General features: G+C 39.8%; 1 protein-coding gene across 5 annotated transcripts in view; it reads left to right on the top strand.

Moving 5' to 3' along the window:
* Positions 1-23,534, top strand: part of DPYSL3 (dihydropyrimidinase like 3) — a 134,596-nt gene extending 111,062 nt beyond the window's left edge. For all 5 annotated transcript variants that reach the window (XM_003756705.4, XM_031953493.1, XM_031953495.1 and 2 more), the window contains exons 8-14: positions 2,701-2,821; positions 6,388-6,544; positions 11,270-11,411; positions 15,168-15,338; positions 17,737-17,916; positions 18,734-18,896; positions 20,284-23,534. In XM_003756705.4, the coding sequence (XP_003756753.1) occupies positions 2,701-2,821; positions 6,388-6,544; positions 11,270-11,411; positions 15,168-15,338; positions 17,737-17,916; positions 18,734-18,896; positions 20,284-20,372 (1,023 nt within the window). In that variant the 3' untranslated portion in view covers positions 20,373-23,534. The remainder of the gene's footprint in view (positions 1-2,700; positions 2,822-6,387; positions 6,545-11,269; positions 11,412-15,167; positions 15,339-17,736; positions 17,917-18,733; positions 18,897-20,283) is intronic.
* Positions 23,535-23,979: the final 445 nt, after the last annotated feature.

Below are 23,979 nucleotides of genomic sequence, written 5' to 3'. Positions count from 1 at the left end.
ATAAGAGCTAACATTTGTTATAGTTCTTTATGGTTTATAGATCTCTTTAATTTAATCTCTCTTAATATTCTTAACAGTCCTGTGAGATAAGTGTTATTATTATTACCATTTTACAGATGACAGAAATAAGATTGAGAGAGGTTGACTTATCTTGGCTTATTCAGCTAGGATGTGTCAAGGGCAGGATTTAAACTAATTTCTTCCAGGTACAGAATTTGTGCTCATTTAAAACCTAGTTGCCTCATATTTCATTTATCTACTGGTTCAGTATTGGCAAAGGGACGGAGAGACAGCAGAAGGGTTTAGATGAGTGTCTCCAGAATACTTGACATGATGGTATCTGCTTGTGGGATTGGGAGTTGTTTGTCTACAAATGGCAGGTTAACCTTGTAAAGGCTGACCTGCTAGCACCTAAACTGATTCTGTGTCTTGCATGTAAATGAATAGAATGGAGTTTTATATTCCACAATTTCCTATTCCACAATTCTAAGCTGATACTAAGTGATAGGAGGAAGAAACCAACTAAAATGAAGTATCCAGTTCTCCCCCTGCCCCCCTTAGTTCTAATGATCCCCCTTTGCTGCTGTTGTTACTTGAATTCGTCATCAGAATTCATTAATGGCTTTGTCCCTGGCTTATAGACCAAATGCATCTTGCCTGTAAAGTTAGTCGCCACTATGTGGGGAAATAAAGCCAGATTAATTCCACAGGGTAGGTTGGTTTGGGCTAATTGGCGCCATTCTCAAAACCATTTCTAAAGGATAACCACTGTGCTTGCAAGATAGATTCCTTCAGCTGGGTCACTGAGGGAGTCTGCAGTGGGCCAGGGGCCAGGGGATTTCAACGAAAGGCCTATTTTTGCCTTCTCTGGTTTGGCTCCCTGTCTCTCTCCCTCCTTTCTTCTTTTTAATAAGAGGCCTTTCAGCTGTAGCATCTGTCAGAACCTTGGAAGCTTTTGTGGGTGAAGTCAGAGAGGGTGATGTAACCCTCCAAAGATAGTCAGGTTGCCGAAGTGTTGGAAATCCACGCCGCCCTGGGAGAGAGGGAGATCAAAGGCCAGAGGTGAGGTCATTGGGAACTGAAGTGGTCAAGACAGCTGCTCAGAGGGAGGAGTTATCAGGGAACAAGACAGGCCCTCTCCACTTCAAAGCATACTTAGACTGTACCTTGAGTGGTGCCTTCTGACGCTGGAACCCAGCAACTCCACAGAGAAACTTGAGAGGATAATAGCATGAGAGAGAACAGAGGGTCATCTGGAAGCCCAATGTCACCTTCCTTTCCCAGGGAGGAGAAAGTAGCTTGGGATGAATACAAACTCAACTGCTCAGACCTATGTTGTCTGTAAGCTGTGTTCTTCCCAATGTAATTTTTTTGGTCAACATTTATTAATTAAAATAAGTTTATCTTAAAATAATATATGTCTAACATAGGTTTATCATATGCCTAAGATAGGTATAGACTTTTAGAAATACCCATCACTTCCTGCTCCATCCCCCCTCTTGCAAAGTAAAACATTTGCAAAATACTAACATTTTCACAAAATGCAAATTTCACTGTAATTCAGGGTAAAAAAAAAAAGAAAAATGCAAATTCCCATTGTAATTGATTTGTAAAAAAACAATTAAAATGGGATCATTTTTAAAATAGATATGATAAAATATATACACATGCATACATGTATATATCTATAAGTATAGATTTTTTGAAAATTATGATCTTTCCTAGCAGTAAAATAAAACATTTGCACAAAACCTACTAACACAGTGATCCTACATCTGTTGCTATATATTTGACATCTTGTAGCCATAGTCCCCCCAACACTCTACCACCTTCTGCTTCAGTTCAATTTAAAAATGTATTCTGCTAAGTGTAAGGTACTACATTTAGATTCAAAGACAGAAATTAAAGAAACACACCAGTTTTTGCTTCCATTCTGTGAGAATGTATATAGCATGTACACAGATCATAGAATCATAGCTGGAAGAGATATCTGAGGTTATCAAACCTGGTTCTTTCATTTTATAGACAGGGAGACTGAAGGCCCAGGGGAGCCAAGACATAGGATAAGTAAATATAAGGTGACTGGAGAGAAAGAAATGCATTAATAACTTGGGAGAATTATTGAGGTGATGAGTGTGAAAGGGCTTTGTGATGCCTAATGAACTAATCAGATATGGAGCTATGCTCCAGAATCCCTGCTTTGGGTTTATAAGGATTGGATTTGATCCTGGAGGCATCCTATAAATCCAAAGCTGGGATTTTTATGAGCTTATGACCTCACCTAGGGCAGTAAGGAAGGATCTAATTAATTTATGGTATGACCAGCCCCTTGGACTTAACCCTGCAATGTTATTATTACTCACAAGATACCAGGGATTCAAGCTGTGGTCCAGCTGATGTTTGCTGACTCTTTTAGCAGACATTCTGGTGCTATGATGGTGTTTTCCCAGAGGGGTGAGGTGCAGCATTTAGTGGAATGTGAAGATAAAGGCAGTAATATAGCTTTTTTTCAACTTTGTTTAAGTACAGACATGGCACGGGTATTTACTTAACAAATAGAGCCACCTGATAAACTCAGCTTCCTCCTCTGTTAGATGACAACTCATCTCCTTGAGGAATGGCATCTGGGCTTGTAGAGGCAGAAGGACTGGCAACTTGGTTGGGGGGGCGCTTTCTGATGTTTGGTTCCTTTCTTTCTAGCTGGAAGCTGAGGCTGTTTTTCGGGCAATCACCATTGCCAGTCAAACCAACTGCCCTCTCTACATCACCAAGGTCATGAGCAAGAGTGCTGCGGATCTCATCTCTCAAGCCCGCAAGAAAGGTGAATTGTGCTCTTATGGAGGGCCTGTGCTCTCACAGCATTGCTTTCCTTCCCGGCAGCCTTGGTCAGTGTCCAAGACTTGGCTTTGCTGGGCATATATATGTGGGATTTAGGATTCTAGTTGTAGAGTTGAAAAGGACCTCACATACTGATGAATTTAATCTCTTATTTTTTTTTTTTACAACCTCACTGATTATTCACTGCTAACTATGCCCATTAGTCTAGGGTCTCTGGAAGAATATGGTCTTTAAAGGCTGAGTGGACTCTCCTGAGTTTTATTTTATTTGTTTAATTTATTAAAGGCCTTGTCTCTCAACCTGACTGGTAGATGGCTTGATCCCAGAATGAGTGGTGAGGGGGGGGTAGTTACAAAAGTTCTAGGGGACAGTTAGGGAAGGATGGAAGAGACGAGAAAGGGAATGGCTTCAGAAGGATCCATCTGGATTTCTGCTTCAGGTGAATGCAAAATGGCCTGGCCATTAGGTAGTAATGAAATGTTTTGGATGGAGGAGAAGCCATGAGAACAAACAGTAGTTTAAATGCCACATTTTGGGCTAAGTCCACAAAATTCCACATGTAAGTGATTGGGATTGTTAAAAATAGTGCAGACTGCCTTTTGATGCCCAGCATCCCTGAAGGTGGGTGGTCCATTCTTGTGAGTGGAGAACCCTTTCTGTCTCAGCCGGGCTGGCAGATTCACTTGGATTCCCAATTTGTGTGTGTGTTTTTTTAATAATAAACAAGACACTGTTTTTCCTCGATGCCTGAGTTACAAAAAGGCTGTGGATCTGGGAAGAGGGCCCAGGTTTCCCTTGTTCCATTCCTTCCTTTCATGGAGAAAAGTAGAAAGTAGGCAAGTGTACACATGTCTGCAAAGCCATCCTGGGGACCTCCATGCTGGTTCTCATGAGTATTTTATTGCAGGTTTTTAGATAGACTTGACCTTGGCTTCTGGTCTCTTGGATTGGTCTGTTCCTTTACTGGGAAGGAAATTGCTCGGAGCCTTGGCCCTCCAGTGAAGATTTCTCTGGAAAAAAGGAGAGATTTAGAGCCAGAAAGAACCTTTAAGGCTTGCTGGGCCAAACCCTTTCATTTCACAGCTAAGGAAGTGATTTCATAGGGCTGAGTCTTTGTTCTAACTCTGCTTCATGTTGTAGAAAGTCTACATTGCAGGTTTGGCATAGGGTCTTCCATGGCCAATAAACTGAGTAAATTGAACATGTTTCAGAAAGGGAAAAAATTGACCCTGGAGAGAATGTGCCTGAAGTTTTCCATCCCCTTTCTCTCTCAGGGAAAGAGAAAAGATAATAGAGCAAAGAGACTTGGTGGTTTTTGTGGTCAGTGTTGACTGAGTTGCTGATGGGATTCCAAGGCCTTTGGTGCCCCAGCTTCTGAGAGTGGCTCCTTAATGCTTCTGACTGCTTGAGTTTACTTCACTTCTCCATAATGCTGGAAACTCCGCAGTCCTTTTTTCTTGTTATTTCTCCATGTAGTTGTTTTCCTTCATTTTTTTCTTCTTCTTCATTCCTCATGCATTTTTCAGTTGAATTAATATTTATAGAAAACCCTGGAGAATCAGGCAGATTAATATCAACACATCTGGTTTCATCAGAGTATGCTAGGCATTTTTAAGCCAAGCCTCTTCATAACTTTAAAAGGGAGACTTTGGAATCAGGAAGAAAGAGAAACGAGCGTTAGGGCAGGGATGAATGTGTTTCTGACACTCAGACTGGAGGATAGAGGGTAATAAATACCAGTTTGGGTATGAGGTAGGAGATTTCAGTGCTCATCTATTTTTTTCCTTCTAAAAATAATTTTTATTGCTATATTTTATTTTTATAGTCAATTACCAGTTATTCAATAAGCATTTATTAAGTACCTATTATGTGCAAAACACTAGGGATTCAAAGAAAGACAAAAGGCAAGCCTTTCATGGAGCGACTAATAGGGGAAAAATCATGCAAATAGTTATGTACTCACAAGATATATATATATAGGATCATTTGATAATCATCAGTCTAAGGAAGGCATTAGGGAGATTGAAAAGGCTTCTTGCATAAAAGGGGATTTCAGTTGAAACTTGAAGAGAGCCAGGAAAGCTACATTTCCCAATGTATATTCCTCCCTCTCTCTCTCAGAAAGGTATCCTTCATAAAAATACCCTCCAAATATTTAGCAAAACTAGCTAATCTGATCTTATTGTAGTATTTTACATGTATAGTGTCCCATTATATCTCTTTTTTGAGACCAGACTTGGTCATTGTCACTTAAATACATTGTTTCAATCATTTTATTCTTGTGGCTCTTTCCATTTATCAGATTATAGTCACTGTAGATATTCTTTTCTAAGTTCTGCTCATTCTGCTTTGTATCTGTTCATAGAAGTCTTCCTCTGCTTCTCTGTGTTCATTATATCCATTGATCCTTAAAGCATAAAAATATTCCATTGTATTTATGTATCATAACTTTAGTCTTTTTTCAGCAGTCATCTATGTTCTGATGCCTTTAAAGAAACAGTTATTAAATGTCTCCTATGTGCTCAGCATGGCGGATATAAAGACACAGATGAAACTGTCATCCCTCTAAAATGCTGAGATTGATTTTTCAGAGATAGAGTTTCACAACTGTATTCCTTTGTTTCAGCAATCCCCTAGACTGCCATAATTCATTCTTCTTCTGCTAGGATCTTTGTGAATGAAGTCAGATGGAGTACTTTCTCCCACAAAGGCTATTCTCATCAAGTGGTCCCATTGGAGACTCACTCACTGGGGACATTGAATCCTTTGCTGTCCCCCAGAGTTTTACTCCATGTTCTTGGCCCACTCCTTGCTTGAGATTGAGGGTGATGTAAAAGGACTAGAGGGAATCTTTCTTCTGTTGAGAAGCTTTGGCTTTGGGGCCTCAGTGGTCATCCTTTACCTAGATCAGGATCTAGTTATCCCTGTTGGCTTTGGGGAGAGGGTGAGCTTGGATCCTCCTTGTACGCTGACTTCCAGTGCTTCGTCATTGTCTCCTAAACCTCTGGAGGGCATTGGCTTAAGGATCTTCCCAGGAGTTTCTACCTATGTAGCTCTGTACTTGCTCTACACCTTATAATCTTAGAGACCTGCCAGATTTTGACTTGTGTGGCATGCTGGGCCTAGAGTCTGGGACACATCTTCATGAATTCAAATCCGGCTTCAGACACTCAGCTGTGTGAATAAGTGTTTGCCTCAGTTTCTTCATCTGAAGATGAGGAATGCAGAATGAGCTGCAGAAGGAAATGGCAAACCACTCTGGTATCTTTACCAAGAAAATCCCAAATGGGGCTTGGAAAGTCAGATAGAATTGAAAAGACCCAAGAACAGCAACAGCTTCCTAACCTCCAGTCTGATACTCTAATCAGTGTCATCTAATTACTCTCATCAACCTCAGTTGACTTGCCCAAGGTCTTACAACCAAAATGTGTCAAGAGTCAGGCCTTGAGCCCAGATCTCCTAAAAACGCTTCTCTGCCTTAGGAAAAATCTTTTTTTTTTTTTTCTTACAATCTGTAAATCAGGCTTGTATTTTTTTTCTATCCTCTAGGAAATGTGGTGTTTGGTGAACCCATCACAGCCAGTCTTGGTACAGATGGGACACACTATTGGAGCAAGAATTGGGCTAAAGCTGCCGCTTTTGTGACATCTCCCCCACTGAGTCCTGACCCCACCACTCCGGACTACATCAACTCCTTGTTGGCAAGGTGGGTGCTGGCCAAGCAAAAGAGTAACCATGATGATGGTGTGTGTGTACATAGACATGTTTAGGTACTGTCGCATTTATTCTTCATGATTGCCTTAGGGGACCTCCCCAGTCACACAGACAGTGTCTCCGGAGAGCTTCCCAAGTCCCCAGGCCAGTGCTCTTTGCTGCTTCACCTTGCTGACCCGGTGATCACTCTTGTTTATAGAGCAGAAGGTGGAATGGCGGCTCAGATGAGTTCCTTCTGGGGGGTGGCGTTAGCAACAGAGAAGAGTCCTGAGCAGAGTGGGCTTGGTCTGGTTCTCAGCTGCTCGGTGCCCCCTGGTTGAGGCATGCTGGGCCAGCGCGGGCCGTGGGGGGACATGGTACTTGTGAGGCAGACCTGAGACAGACGCTGCCCCCACTGAGAATTCTAGCAATTCCTCGGAGGCCCAGAGCTGGCCTTTCTCATCCATGTGGACATCACCAGTGCCAAGGGAATAATGGGACCCTGGCAAAGAGTTTGTAAAAACTCATGGAGTAAACCAAGTGCACCCAGTCTGATCTCATACCTAATAACTACCTTCTCTGCTGCAGTTCTTAAAAGTCTGCATCTCTTTAGGAGTGGGGGAAAATCAAACTTTTGTTTTCTTTAGCATTGGGGAACTCCTAATGAGTAACTCTCTTCATCAATGCAAATTAACCACTCATCTGCAATTCATAAATTCTAATGAGTTGCCTGGAGGTGGAGCATTAAGTGATTTCCCCAGTGTCAGTCTTTGGTTGTTGTCTGTGGTTCTCAGAGGACCAAAATGACATCACCATATTAGAATAGATTCCAGTGTCTCTGACTGGATGATCAGACCTATGTGAGCTCAGAATGCTCTGCCACAGGTCAGACACAGACGTCTATGGGAACAGTTGAGGTGGCTTCATACATAACGAATGTAGAGGCAGGATGTCGACCAAGTTTTTCTATCCACTGTACTATGTTTCCTCTTAAAACTATCAACATTTTATATTTTAATATATTTAACATCTACTGGTCATCCTGCCATTTAGGGGAGGGGGGGGGTAAGAGGCGAAAAATTGGAACAAGAGGTTTGGCAATTGTTAATGCTGTAAAGTTACCCATGTATATATCCTGTAAATTAAAGGCTATTAAATAAAAAAAAACTATCAACATTTTCATCATTTATCTAGCTCTTTAAGATTTGTAGGGGGAACTAAGTGAAACAGTGGATAAAGCACCAGATCTAGAGACATGAAGACCTGAATTCAAAAGCAGCCTGAGATGCTTATTAGCTGTGTCATAGCTATTATTAGGCAAGTCATTTAACCTTGTTTGCTCATCTGTAAAATGGGCTGGAAAAGGAAATGAGTTAAATACGTGCAATTCTTCTATACATATTTCTACATTTAAAATCAGGAAAATGAGTCTTCCTACTGGCACTGTCTACTTCAAAGACCTTGAGTCAGTTCCCAGTTCTTATATTTGCTCCCTATGAAAAGCTGGGTACATTCATTACTTGAAATCAGATCCCCAAAAAGTTCAGATTAAAAAGGAAAAAATGAGAGAGAAAGAAGCAAGCAAACAGCAACCACAAAAACAAACAACAACAACAAAAAGGTCCGCACTCAGTTCCCACAGTCCTCTCTCTGGATGCAGATGGCTTTCTCCCTCACAAGTCTTTTGGAAATGGCCTGAATCACCTTATTGTTGAAAAGAGCCAAGCCCATCACAGTTGATCATCTCATAATCTTGCTGTTGCTGTGTTCTCTTGGTTCTACTCATTTAGCATCAATTCGTGCAAGTCTCTCCTGGCCTTTCTGAAACCTGATAGTTTTTTTAAAGGTCCAAGAAGCTTCTCGGAGTGTAGTTGTGGTGGTTAACAATCACCCTTCATGCCAGAAGCAATAGTCCCTCAGGTGCTCCTCAGAGCATATGTTCTCAGTGGCATGAAACAGAAAGAAAGTATATGTCAGATACTTAGCACCTGGCAATCCAGACCACCCCAAGCCCTGTCTGGCACATCCTGAGAATTGCCCATAATCAACAGATTGTAGAATGAAATCTGGAAGACAGGACTTTAGAAAAATCTGTCCAGCCTGCTCATTGTACAAGACACCGAAGCCCACAGAGAGAAGTGACTTACCCAGCTTTTTGTAGGGAACAAGAATAAAATCTGGGAATTGACTCAAGGTCTTTGTGCTAGATAGAGTGTTGTAGGAAGACTTATTTTTCCGGGTTCAAATCCAGCCTCAGACTGACTTACTAGTTGTGTAACCCTGGAAAAGTCATTTAATCCTGTTTGCCTCAGTTTACTTGTCAAATGAGGTTTGGCAAACCCTACAGTGTTTTTGCCAGGAAAACCCCAAATGGGGTTACAGTCAGACACAACTAGACAGCGACTTCCAAGATCTACTCATTCTACTATTTTGTGCTTTTGGTAAAGGAAGAGGAAGGCAATAAGTACCTACAATGTGTCAGGTGCTGTGCTAAGCATTTTTCGAAACTATCATAAGGGTTATCTCATATGGATTCAGGCTGGACCTTTGCTTTTATTGGTACAGAAATTCCTGGGCAAGGAAACTGTGTCTACTTATCTTGAGTCATCATCTTCTCTTCAACTTACAGTCTTAAGATTTGCCTAGGTAAACTTGCTCAGGTTGTAAAAGTAGTATGTTTTAGTGGAGGGATTTGAATCCAAGTCTTGGCTTCAAGGCCAGTTCCCTATTTACTATATTATTCCACACTTCCATTCCCTTTCTAAGAGAATGAGAATGCAAGTTAAAAAAAATAGAGTAGTGATAAAAAGAAATAAAGCATGTTTTTGTAAAAGGTTAAAACCGAAATACCTTTCACTGTAAATCTACTTTAAAACCCAAAACCTTTAACTAAATATAATTGAAAATATGGTAATTTTATGTAATTATCTTTAATATATACTCATTTTTTCCTCTTAAAAGGACTGAGTTTTGGAAATATGACCTATATTTAAATCTAAAATGTAGTAAGTATAAGGGATTGTTCCACTAATATGAAGCTGTTATCACTGGCTATTTTTGATAGCCACATCCGTTCCTGGAGTTGTTCACTGCTTCCTCCTGGTGGCAAGTGTTATTAATGCTCAGCCTCCAATTTTACTACGCAAAGGATCATCCATAGGATCCTAGAGATGAAAGGAACCTCAAAATCCATTTACTGCCCTGCTTTCATCTTTTAGATATGGAAACTGAGACCTCTGGAAGTTTAAGGTACATTCTTCACACACAGGTAACAACATCAGAGATGGGATTTAAACCCCCTTCTGCGCCTATAGATTCGATGTTCTTAGCATGCCCCTGTGCTCTTGTTCTTCCAGAACAGAGCCATAGAACCAGGACCTCAGGAGTCATGTTTCCAAGCCCTTAATTTTTCAGAGGCCTAATTTAGTAAAGAGAAAGAGAAACTAACCTGAGGCCCAGGAAGGGATTTCATACATCCATGGCTAGAGCCATCACTGGAATGAATGGGAATGGAACTTTCTATGCTGTTCTCCCTTGCATTCTTTTAAGGGTGTTACAGATGTATTCAAATGTTAATCTCAGAGTCGTTCAAGTCCTCTGTCTGCAGAAATGTGCTTAGTCCTTGGGTTTTTCTTGTAGTTAGAATCTGTGTTCCAGACTCAGCAGCCCTGAGAAGATTTGGAGCTGCCGTGTTCCAAGCTAGCCTCCATAATTAAGTAGCACAAATATCTTTGGCCTTTTAAAAAAATAATTCCTCATTAGAAGCTATTGTCGTGAACATAAATAATAGCAATAAAGTGAAAAGTTTCCTCATGAGCTTTTGAAAATCAGAACTTCACCTGTAAAAATAGTTTAAATGGACTTATAGCACATTGAATCCCCAGAAACAGATTGAGTGTGCTTCCTGGTTTATGGGTTATTGATTCAAATAAGGAACTTTTTTCATGTGGCATTAATGCTGGCACAAGAAGGTATAGAAGTAGGATTTTGAGCTGTCACGCTTAATGTACCACAAGAAAAAAACTCGCCAGAGTCATTGAGCAGCGTGCTCACCCTCTTAGTATAGAGCAAGTAATTCTACTCAGGAAGGGGGCAGACACAGACATGGACCGGGTAGGTAACTGCTCACTCATCCCATCAAATGTGGAGGCTCTGAGAGTCCCTGGGAGCGAGGTGGTGGAGGGAATGGGATTCTTGATGGGTGTAAATTAAGAAGAGCAGAGATCAAACGTGGCTTTAGACACATACTGGCTGAGTGTTCTAGGCAAGTCACTTAAACTCTGCTTCAGTTTCTTCATCTGGAAAATAAAATACTAACAGCACTCATCTCCTAGGGATTGTTGTGAGAATCAAATGAGAGAATAATTGTAAAGTGCTTATCGTAATGCCTGGCACATAGTAAGTGCTTTATAAATATCACCTATTGTTATTGTGATCATCATCATTATGGTAAGGCATGTAGCACAGTGCCTGATGCATAGTAGGCACAATATAAATTTAAGACATCATCATCATCATCATTATAGAGTTCTCAGTATGGTTCCTGGCACAGAGTTAGTGCTGTGTAATTGTTAGCTATTATCATTATCCCTGTCTGTGGTGACTTGGTGTAAGATAGTGCCGAGAAATGGGACTTGAACCCCGCCCTTCTACCTTTCCCCTCCACTGCCCATGTTGCTCTCCGTGTGGAGGGCTTGGCCGCCCACTTGCCCTGACCGTTGGTTTCCCTCTCCCGCAGTGGGGACCTGCACCTGGCTGGGAGCGCCCACTGCACCTTCAGCACCGCCCAGAAAGCCATCGGCAAGGACAACTTCACAGCCATCCCCGAGGGCACCAATGGGGTGGAGGAGCGCATGTCCGTCATCTGGGATAAGGCTGTGGTAAGGAACTGGGGAAAGGATGACTGCTCCTCCTGCAGCCCAGGCTGAGTCAGTCTGAGACCTGGAACTCAGGAGAGAAGCCAGACCTCTTGGTGGGTGGAGCCCTGGGTCTGGGGTCAGGAAGACCAGCCTCAGACACAGAGTATCTGTGGGACCCTCTTTGCCTTAATTCACCGGAGCAGGAAATGGCAAACCATTCTGGTGTCTTTGCCAACAAAACGCTATGAGCAACATTTGTGCGTAGTCCCCAGAGTCACAACTGGCTGTACAACAACTGAATAATTATTACTCATTAAGTTTGCCAAGCACTGGAGAGAAAACAGAAAAGCAATGAGAGTTTTCTGGCTCTAAGCACGAATGGTCTGGTAGATTCTCCTTAATATACTGCCTTCAGTCTGTAAACATTTCTGAGGCACCTACAGTGTGTATGGCACTGTACTGAGTACAGAAAGGACTTCTGCAAAGGTCCACATTGAGGCCCTCTGGCTGTAGTTTAAACACTGACCTCCAGATTCGTTATCACTATAATGCTTTTCTAGAACCATCAGAGGGCCTTTAAAAGTACTTAATTTGAATCTCCACAGCTAAGGATCAGAAACATGCTTATAATCATACCTCTAGTGAGGGTCCAAGGCAGGATTTGGCCCCAGATTTTCCTAATGTTGGGTCTTAAAATGTATTCACTGTCATGCTGCCCTACAGAGGGATACTGGGAGAAAACAGCTTTCTGGTTTTGGTACGTCATAGGAGTTTAACAAATGTTTATCAACTGACTAGAGACTAGACACTGATTTAAATAGTTTGTTGAACATTCTTGTTTGATTTCCTGTTGAACGCACTTTTCACCCTTTTCATATAAAAGTGTTGTGTGAAGGCACTCAAGAAACTGAATTGGCTCCCAGCTACCCATAGGATCTAATTCAACCTCCTCCTCTGGTTGGCACTAGAAGCCCTGGCCCCAGTCTTTCCAGAATTATTCCCAGAATTACTTCCCTTCATTCACTTTATGGAATAGCCTCATACAGTATTTTTTGTCCTATCTCTGTACCTTTACCCATACTCTCTTATTAAGTCTACCTCTTTAAATCTTCCATTTTTACCTCCTACTTGAGTTCTGTCCAGATCCTCCTTGCTCCAATTTACTTTGTAAGTGCCTTTCCCCAAATGATATTAATTTCATGTATTTATAATGCATGCTTTTTTAAAATAGTATTTTTCACCCAATTACGTTAAGATAATTTTAGCAGCATTTTTGTAAGATTTTGAGTTCAAAACTTTTACTCTCCCTTTCTCCTGCCATCCTTCTCTTCTAAAAATAGTAGGTTGTGTGAAATAGATTATACATATATCATGCAAAACATTTTTCCATATTAGTCATAGTTGTGAAAGAAGAAACAGATCAGAAAGGGAAAAAACATGAAAAAGAATAAATTAAATAAAAAAAAATTGATCTGTATTCTGAGTTCATCAGTTCTTTTTTTGGGTATCAATAGCAGTTTCCTTCATGAGTCCTTTGAATTTGTCTTGGATCATTGTGTTTCTGAGAAGAGCTGAGTTATTCATAGTTGATCATCATACAATGTTGCTGATACTATGTACAATGCTTTCCTGAATCAGCTCATTTCACTTTGCATCCATACGGTTTTCCAGGTTTTTCTGAAATCTGCCTACTCATGATTTCTTATTGCACGATTAGTATTCCATTACATTTATATACCACAACTTGTTCAACCCTTCCCCAGTTGATAGGCATCCCCTCAATTTCAAACATTTTGCCACCACAAAATGGCTACTATAAATATTTTTGTACATATAAGCCTTTTTTCCCTTTTTAAAGATTTCTTTAGGATACAGATCTAGTAGTGATATAGCTGGATCACAGGGTATGTGCAATTTGATTGTCTTTTGGGTACAGTTCCAAATTGCTTTCCAGAATGGCTAGATCAGTTCACAACTCTCCTAATAGTGCATTAGTGTCCCAATTTTTTCACATCCTCTCCAACATTTATCATTTTCCTTTTTTTTTTTGTTGTTGTTATATTGGCCATTCTGATAGGTATAAGATGGCATTGTTTTAATTTGCATTCCTATAATCAAAAGTAATTCAAAGCATTTCACATCAATGTTGATAGCTTTGATTTCCTTTGATCATTTATTAATTGGACTTGTATTCTTATACTTTTGACTCAGTCTTCTGGGCCTTTATAAGCAGCACTTGCTGTAACAGTTGTTTGCCAGCATTATGCTTTCCTTTTGATCTCAGTTGCATTGGTTTTGCTTGTACAAAATCTTTCTATTTTAATAAAATTGAATTTATCTCTTTTACATTTCATAGTGCTCTCTATCGCTTCTTTGGTCATGACTTCTTCCCTACTCCATGGATCTTATAAGTAGACTATTCCTTGCTCTTCTAACTTGCTTTTGGTATCATCCTGTATGTCTAAATCATGCATCTGTTTTTACCTTATCTTATAATATAGTGCCCCTAATTTTTATCCTGCTAGTTTGCCAGTTTTCTCAATATTTTTTGTCAAATTGTGAGTTCTTATCCCAAATTTTGGGGTTTTTGTATTTATCAAATGCTGCTTACTATGGTCATTGACTATGTATCTTGTGAGTACTTAATTTATTCCATTTATCCACCACTCTGTTTCTTTGCCAGTTACCAGATGGTTTTGATACTTTATAATGTAGTTTGAGATCTCTCATTGCTAGGCCACCTTCCTCTGTTTTTTTTTTTTTTTCCATTAATTCCCTTGATATTCTTGACCTTTTGTTCTTCTAGATGAACTTTGTTTTTTTTTTCTAGCTCTATACATTTTTTTGGGGTAATTTGGTATGGCACTAAGGTAAGTAAATTAATTTAGGCAGAATTGCCATTTTAATTATATTAGCTTGCTCTACCCATAAACAATTAATATTTCCAGTTTTTTAGATCTAACTTTATTTGTGTGAAAAGTGTTTTGTATTTATGATCATGTAGTTCCAGGGTTTGTCTTTGCAGGTATACTCCTGAGTATTTTATATTGTCCATGGTTATTTTAAATGGAATTTCTCTATCTCTTGCTGCTGGACTTTCTTGGTCATATTAAAAAATGCTTATGTTTTATTGGGTTTATCATATCTTACAACTTTGCTAAAGATGTTAATTATTTCAAAGTAGGTTTTTTGGTGATACGGTTCTCTTTCATATCATCTGTAAAAAGTAATAGTTTTGTTTCCTCATTGCCATTCTAACTCCTTTGATTTCTTCTTTTTTATTGCTATATCTAATTTCCAATACTGTATTTATTAATAGTGGTGATAATGCATGTTTCTTGAGAAAAGAAATTGTTTTCTTTGCATTTTTCTTTCCAGAACTCAGCATAGTTCCTGGCACATGGTAGATGCTTAATAAATGTTTGTGGATGAATTTGGTTATTTGAAAAATTGGGGCTGGGAGCCATTGACCTATATTGAACTTATTCATTATTGCATCAGATAAATCACTGTTTAATAACAGCTTAAAAATACCCAGTCCGAGACACTTAAAAGCTCAATGGATAATCCACCTTCCTTGAGAAATGATCATAATCATGTCTAGTCTTCCATTGGCCACTAATCATTTCCTAATGAATCCTGAGGTTTACCATATTGAAGTTCTGTCACCACTGCATTTGGAAGGCACTCAGCCAGTTGAACCCATGTCACTATGGTCTAACTTGGCTCTGGGTAGGGGGACTGTCCATTGACAAATGACTCTTTGCACTTGAACAGGCTACTGGGAAAATGGATGAAAACCAATTTGTAGCTGTGACAAGTACTAATGCCTCCAAGATCTTCAACTTGTACCCTCGGAAGGGAAGAATATCTGTGGGTTCTGACAGTGACCTAGTCATTTGGGATCCAGATGCTGTGAAGATTGTTTCAGCCAAGAACCATCAGTCGGTAAGGCTTGTTTTACTGGGGAAGGAAATGATGGGAAGTAGGGAGATGTGGGAACATATGATTTAAAGCTAGAAGGAGACTTTACAGGCTATTTAAGTTTTCAGAGCTGAAAACTTTTAAATGATTTTTCCAAGATTTATATATAGAAAACTTTCTTTTTTTTAGAAGAATCTGGTTGGAAGAATTTCACATGCAAAGAATAATAACTGAAGGCCATCTTACATGATTATAATGGCCCTTCCTTGTAATCATCAAATTATTGATCTTAATTCTGTGTTTTGGGATTAAGAAAAGAAAGCCTAGTTATTCTTCCACTTGAATGTCTACTTATTAAATATTCATCCACTTGAGCCATTGTCTTGTCTTTCTTCTCACCAGTACTAAGAAGGATTCTGAAATATTAGGACACCATCTCTTTGACTAAAGGATGTCCCCTAGGACAAGACCAGTTTAGCTTCTGGTCTTATGATCTAAATAAATTGCATCCTAGTGTTTGCAGGTTTGTTTAAGGGCAGGAGTGATTTTCATTTTAAAATTGCTATGCTCCTTAATCCCAATACTTGGTGTTTGGTAGCCATGTAATCAAATAAGACTTTAAATTAAAGTGAAAACACTCCACTTTAAATATTTGAAAACAGATTTCCTAACTTTCTAGTTATCTTTTCTAGGAGTAAACATTCCTACTTCCTTCAAGCAATCCTCACATAATATATATTTTTTTTCCTTTCATACTTTATTTTTCTTTATCTTTTTTTTTATTTAATAGCCTTTTATTTACAGGTTATATGCATGGGTAACTTTACAGCATTAACAATTGCCAAACCTCTTGTTCCAATTTTTCACCTCTTACCCCCCACCCCCAACCCCAGATGGCAGGATGACCAGTAGATGTTAAATATATTAAAATATAACTTAGATTCACAATAAGTATACCTGACCAAAACGTTATTTTGCTGTACAAAAAGAATCAGACTCTGAAATATTGTACAATTAGCTTGTGAAGGAAATCAAAAATGCAGGTGGGCATAAATATAGGGATTGGGAATTCAAGGTAATGGTTTTTAGTCATCTCCCAGAGTTCTTTCTCTGGGCGTAGCTGGTTCAGTTCATTACTGCTCCATTGGAAATGATTTGGTTGATCTCGTTGCTGAGGATGGCCTGGTTCATCAGAACTGGTCATCATATAATATTGTTGTTGAAGTATATAATGATCTCCTGGTCCTGCTACATGATATATTTTCTAATTCCTTCTCTGTCATGGATGCTCTTCCCTCTATGTTTATTGTATTTTCTCCTTTATTTCTGTGTGTGTGTGTGTACCAAACCTTGACTCACTTTAACTGATTTTTCAGTTTATTAACCACTCCCCATCTCTATCTTTTAAAATAAACTATGGCAAAGAAAGACCTTCCTCTTTTTTTTTTTTTTTTTTTTTGCTTGTACTACTGATCTTTTGGAATCCAAGTGTAGAATTTTGTTTATCCCTACTAAATTTGTTCTTAGATTCAATCCAGCAAGTTGAGATTTTATTGGACCCTGCTCCTGTCATCTGCTATATTAGCTATCTTCCCTAGATTTATGACTAGATTTATCCAATTATCTCCATATTTGATGAGCATGTCACATATACTTTTTGATAAAAATGTTGGACAGAGCAGGATCAAGGACAGCCCTTGGGCTCTGTGCTTAGCAATTTTATTCTAGATGGGCATTGATTCATCAAACACCTTTCTTTGTTTCTAGTCACTGAATTAGCTTCATATCTACCCAGCCTAACTATTATCTTGTTTACAAGGATATCATGAGAAAGTTTTATCAAATGCCTTGGTTGAATTGTATATATATTTGTGGCAATGCCTTGTTATGACAATGTTGATTCTATCAAAAAAGAAGTAAAGTTAGTCTGGTATGATTTTTTTTTCATGAACCTCATAGTGATCCCTATTCTTCTTTTCACAAGCTCATGAATCACCCATCCCTTTCTCAAGCTCTATAACCTACATTCTTGAAAAATTAGCATAGTTGCTCATCTTTTATGTTCTCCACATTTTTTTTTTTCAGAAATTAGTGTCCAAGCTAGTTTTTTTTTCCTGTTTTCTGGAATATAGTTTTTCCCATTTGGTGACTCATTGAAATTAGGAATTTTTTAGCCATCTTTCCACTTCTCTTGAATTTCCTTGTTAATTATGGTCTTCTTGTTATGGAGATTACTCACTTGGTTAGAGAAAAGTACAGCTATATAGAAGTCCATCCTATGGAAGAAGTTGGGGACATTTTGAACTATTCTTTTGTTTTTTACTCACAATTACTAGTCCCTTGTCATTTCAGAAACAGGATAGTGGACTGAAGTTACAATGTCTCACTTCTTATCTCTTGTGAAATTTTCTCTGTGGTACAGGCTGCAGAATACAATATCTTTGAAGGGATGGAACTGCGAGGAGCACCCCTCGTGGTCATTTGCCAAGGCAAGATCATGCTGGAGGATGGCAATCTTCATGTGACCCAGGGGGCTGGGCGCTTCATCCCCTGTAGCCCATTCTCTGACTTTGTCTATAAGCGCATTAAAGCTCGGAGGAAGGTAAGAAGGAGACCGAACCAACCCAAATATAATAGAAGCCAGCAATAATGGGAATTTAAAGGTTTGGGGCAAGAGCTGATGTCTTGTCTTTGTTCTCACCGATACTGAGAAAGATTGTGAAATATTATCTCTTTGATTGAGGGATGTCCTTTAGGAGAAGGGGTTTAACCTTCTGGTCTTGATCTAAATAAGTTGCATCTAGTGTTTGCAAGTTTGGGCACTCTCATATAGTTTAGTAGATTGTAGGCTCTTTAAGGACTGGGGTGATTTTCATTTTAAAATTGCTATCTTCCCAAGGCCCAATACCTAGGCCCTTAAAAAAGGCTTATTAAGTTGGTTGATGACCATTTCTTTATTTATTAGAGTTAGAACATCCCTAGAAGTTGAATTGAGCAGAGGGTAAAGGTCAGGATATGTCCCCATTGTATCTCATTTGCTTGGTCATTATCATAAATCATGTGCTCTTGGTTATAGTGTGGAAAAATTGGGATATGCTTGGTGACTTTGGGAGCCCATAGTAGGTATTGAACCCCGTTTGGCTTTGCCAAAGAAGGAGGACCACTGAGTTCACTGCTTTGCTTCTGGGGAGCCCCAGGCAACTGATGAAAATGGCCACCCCCATGGAACGAAAGCTAAGGGTCAGTGTGCCAAACACAGTGGCACAAATCCCAGGCTTGCTATTTCTGGTCTGCCTTCTGAAGTCTAAGAGATTGTGAACTTGAGTTCAAGCAGTCTTCATTTTTGCATAGTACTTGACACAAAAGGACTCTGTAATTACTTGTTGGTAGGAATTAATGATGCTTTCCCCCGGTGATAGATGGCTGAAATGCACGCTGTGCCAAGGGGGATGTATGACGGGCCAGTGTTCGACTTGACCACCACTCCCAAAGGAGGCACCCCTGCAGGCTCCACCAGGGGGTCACCAACTCGCCAGACACCCCCAGTGAGAAACCTTCATCAGTCAGGATTTAGCCTGTCAGGTAAGCCAGCCTGCTGTGCCTAGATTTTGGTGGGAAATATGATAAAGCTAGAAATTGAAAAATAAAAACAACAATAAAAACCTTTGATATTAACATTAAATACTCTGGAAAGTAAGGGTAATAATGCCCTGAGGCTGAATAATTATCTTAAGAAATAGAAAGGTATCTACTTTTGCTGGCTCAGTTTCTTAGAGGAAAAATTTCTGAGGACAAGAAGAAAGTGTTCTAAGTCAACGAGGAACACAGGCCATGGAAGAATTGCTTTCTTTATAAAAATAGAGGATTTTAGAAGTACAGAAAACACTTGTAGTCTTCTGGTATAACTCCTATGGTTATTTTATAATTTACATTTAAAAACTTAAAATTTACTTTAAAAAATTTTCCTTGGGGCAGCTAGGTGGTGCAGTGGCTAGAGCACCAGCCCTGAGTTCAAATCTGACCTTAGGTACTTAATACCTTCCAGCTGTGGTACCCTGGGCAAGTCACTTAACCCCAATTGCCTCAGCAAAAAAAAAGAAAAAAAAAGTTAATTTAAAAATTTACAATTTTTAAAAAATTTTACATTTTACAAATGCAGAAACTGAGATCCCAAGAGTTAATATGCCTGGTTTCAGATCATATAGTCAGCTATAGAAGTAAAGGTAGCTCTCTAACCCGGGTCTTTTTTGACTCTTCAGTATATAATTTCTCTAATCCTCATGCTTTATAAAATGAGCAATAGGAAATACAGATTTACTGAGTTTGGGGCAGCTCGGTAGTACTGGGTAAGAATACCAGCCCCAAACACTTAGTGTGTCTACATGTGAGTCATTTACTTTCCTCATGTCATCTCATTGCATCATCCTCATCTCAAATAAGGATGATAAGAATACCACTTTGTTTACAGATTTGTTGTGAAGAGTATAGGAGATATTTGAAAAGTGCTAGTTATTATAAAAGCATCACAAATACTTTTAAAATATTATGATATTTTTAATATTTTAATAAAAACCATACCAAATTTAATTACATATTCTCACCAAATTAAGGGGAAGAGTAAGAAAAGGAAAAAATAGAAAATGAACTGAGGGTAGCTAGGTGGTACAGTGTATTGACCTGGCCCTTGGCAAATCACTTACCCCCTATTGCTTCTCCCTCCCTCCAAAAATACCCCCCACAAAAAGTAAATTGGAGGAAACAGAATAAAGAGAGAAATAAGAAAAAAAAAAAGATAAATTTAGAAATTGATCATGGGTTAATAGTGGGAGAGATGATGAGAACATCACCAGAGCCGGAAACAAAGTGAGGGCTGCTTGGTTTGGAGAAGAGGCAGGCAAGGGTTGGGCAGCCAGCTGCTCAGTGTCTTTTGCCCTTGACATTAATCTCTAATTTATATTTGTATCTGCAGGTACGCAGGTGGATGAAGGTGTCCGCTCTGCCAGCAAGCGTATTGTGGCACCTCCTGGAGGCCGTTCTAATATAACATCCCTGAGTTAAGTAGTCCCAAAGAGGATGAGAAATGAGAAGAGATTTTTCAAAGCCAAAATGGTACATTGGTATTTAAGAAAGAAAGAAAGTGAACCCAAACATTTCCAATCTGAAGAATCAATAAGCCTTCAAAGCCTTATTTTTTTTTTCTCCCAATGCTACTCGCTTGCCTAGCTTTAACAATATTGCTTCATTTTCTGTTCTGGTTCTGTTTTTTTTGGTTGTTGTTGTTGGGGTTTTTTTTTGCATAGCCTTGAAAGTTTTTTTCCCTCTTTTACATGCATGCAATAAGATGAGTCACTAAGTTAAGAGTCTGTAACCTCCATATGTGTTGCGCGCTTGTGTACTGCTGAGTTATAAGATGGGGTTAGACAAATCTGGGAAGACAGGGAATCACAAAGCTAGAACAAAAGGGAAAGAGGCCGCTTGGGGTGGAAGGGTGGTGGGAGCCCTGGCAGAGGGGCAGCGGGTGGGCTGAGTGCGGGAGGTGGGTGGGCCAGGGGAAGGAAAAGGGGATGTTGTGTATCGTGTTGAGTACTTCTGTTTCCAATGAAGCCAGTCAGACGTGGCCACCGTCATCGTTGCCTCATCCATCGCGGTACCACGGGGCCTCCAGAGAAGGCAAGCAGTTTCTGTCACGTAGCCTTTGTCCTATTGCCTCTTAATCTGACTTGTGTTACTTTGTACATTTTATTAAAAAACGAAAGGCAATCACTTCCTTCCACCTGCTTGGTCGCCCCCATTCTTTGGTCTCTTGCTCGGTTGTTTTCAAGGCTGCCTTCCTCTCTGACGCGAGGGGAGGAAGGAGCTTCCATTTTCTCTCTTCCTGCCGGTGTCTTCAGCCCTATTGGTTTCTGCCAGGTGACTGGCGAGAGGTGACCTGGGGAGGTGGGGCGTAGATAACTCAGTATGGTGGGGCACCTTACAAAGAACAACTCCTTAACTCTTCCCCGAGGATGGATCACTCTTGCACATTGACAAAGAGAGAGAGAAGGACGTTTTCATGCATAAAAGGGGGTTGTCAGCTTGGAGGTGGCTAAAAAAGGTTCCATCGAGCCTCCTGGGGGGAAGCCAAGCCAAGCGGGTCTGGGCAGCTGATTCTCTTAATTTCTTGGTGCTCATACAGCTTCAGATTGGATGGAAGGATCTGTTTTTTTTTTTTTTTTGGCAGGCGTTTTCCCAGGCATCTCTTGAAATTCTAATTAACAGTAAGGAACCTCATCTCTTGTGGATCTGGGGATGAGTATGGAAGAAGGGAGGGAGTCAGAAGACTTTTTCACTGATGTTTTCTTTTTCATTTGTAACTGATCTATTTTTTCCTTCATTATGAAGTAAACCTGTTGTGTTTATGAAGTCTTGTAAAGGTCAGGAAAGGGTGGGCCTCTTATTCCACCTTAGCAAAATGTGGGAGTTGGACTAGATAATCTTTTAAGGTCTCTTTGACTGCTTAAGCCCATGACTACAGGGCTAGAATTTTCTAATGAAGTGGGGTCTTGCATACACCTTTTTTTGACTTCTGAATTCAAGCATTGATTATCAACTTGTCATTTTCTTGCAATATATATTGCAAGCACAAACTTTCTGAATACCTGCAAGCGGGAACAGAAAACATGGGCATATTTTTTCCAAACCCAGAGATTCTGAGGCATTTATGCTAATAACATGGTTTTTATTTTCAGCTTTCTGACCTGAAGAGGGCAATTAGTTGAGTAGACAAACCCCTACGAACAGAGAAGGGGACTCCCAATGTTTTGGGGGGGGTCTCCTCAATACTCTAGCTTGTTCCTCTGTAGACTGATGCATTTCCACTTTTCCCTTCCTGCCTAGTATATCCAGCCCTTTTTTTGCCTGAAGAAATATTAGAACCATCCCACCAAGTCTCCCTGCTACCTGTCTGTATTGTGAATCAAGCCAGAGATGAAAAAGAGAACAGAACAGACTGAAAATGACTAAGGAGTATTTTAATGAACTGAAATTTCATTTAGCATGATGTCCTCAACACTTAAAGTTTTGGCTTTGAGAAAACCTTCTGGAGTGAAGAATGAGAACCTTAGTGTTGAGACGATCTAATTCCCTAAGGAACAAAATGAAATCTGTGCACTACCCTGTTGATGGGACCATTTGTGTCTCTGAAAGCTAACCTTTTAGTGACAGTTGCCATGAATGGTATTTACCATATTATCTTTCCTATTCCTCTGTTTTGACTCAGTTCTAGATGTTAGATGGGCTACAACAGGATGTAGCATTTTTAGATTTATTTTATCTGGGTGAGGGATAGAATTAGGCTTATGTCAGTTGGAGTCGCTGGTCCCCAATATAAACCTTTAGCCCTTTGCATTTAACCTGAGATGCCCTCTCACTAAAAGGGAGTGAGCCGAGAACACCTTGCTGGTTCTAAGACTTAATTGTAATCCTAAACCATGGCCACAAGATAGCGCTAATGTTACAGAAATGAACATCTTCAGCCTTTCTGCCTCATTTTGAAGGGGCTAACCTGTTTAAGGTCCATGAAAACCCTCCATATTATCATTCTTTTTTCATGGTTGCCCATCCATCTCACCTGTGCCCACTCATGTTATTGAAAGATTCTGACATAAAAGAATTGGCTGAGCCTTTCGATTTGCACATGCAGATTAAGTCTCAGAGTTGTAGATTATCTTAGAGTGGGGTGCCAGACCTCATCTGTTTGTTCACTTTGATAGCAACTTGCCAAACCCAGCAATTCCAGGTGAAAATAGATCTCTAACATCTTGCTGAGTTTGACTTTCACAGAATTGATTGTTTGGATTTTAGAGTTTTTGGTCTAATTTTTAAATGGTTGGATTTCTTATTGAACAGTTGCAGGAAAAAAAAAATTACATCAAGTAATGACCTACTGTCCAAAAAATTCATCAGGCTTCTTCTTCAGGTAGTCAATAAAAAGTAGGAAAAGGAAATGACTCACAGCATGAACTGTAGAGATTGAAGCTGTAGGTTCTGTAAATGGTTTTTTTTTTTTTTTTTTACCAGAGTTCTCATTATAACATATAACACACCATTCTATAATCCTCTCTCCAAATCTTTATGCCCTCTTCTTGAGGTGAGGCTCTCAGATGGCCTCCTTCAGCCTCAGTTTGTCATTCATCATCCCATCCTCATCCTGAGCCCTATGATCTCTGATCTTGTGATTTTGGGATATTCCTGCTCTCTTACTCTTGTTCTGGTCCCCTGTGGTCCAGTGAGCTTTTCCTGGAGTGGTGGGTGGGAGCAGGTGCTAATAGAATTGTTACCTAACCCATCACTAAAGATTCAGTTAAGAAGATGACAATGGTTTTAAATGAGCAAATGGATGCTCTGTCCATCTTTCTACCTCACAGGTACCTTTTCTTTGATTTTACTGTGAGGCTGGGCTCTCACAGCCCAGAAATAATGTGCCTGGCAGGTTGTTTCCAACTTCCATATACTGCCAAGGATTGTCTAAGCTTTCTGCATGGGAAGACCCACTCTGGGTCCCCAGATATACTCACTGGTTGTTGTAGGCAGCCAACATTTATTGTATATTTACCCCTCTCCCCTTAAACTCCCTCTATTGACATATGGTTTGTGGGTGTCAAGTTCTTGTATCTGGTGAATATGA

The sequence above is a fragment of the Sarcophilus harrisii genome, chromosome 2, assembly GCF_902635505.1.
Source record: "Sarcophilus harrisii chromosome 2, mSarHar1.11, whole genome shotgun sequence".
NCBI lineage: Eukaryota > Metazoa > Chordata > Mammalia > Dasyuromorphia > Dasyuridae > Sarcophilus > Sarcophilus harrisii.
The sequence above is the reverse complement of the archived record's forward strand: the minus strand, read 5'-3'. Positions and strand labels throughout refer to the sequence as shown.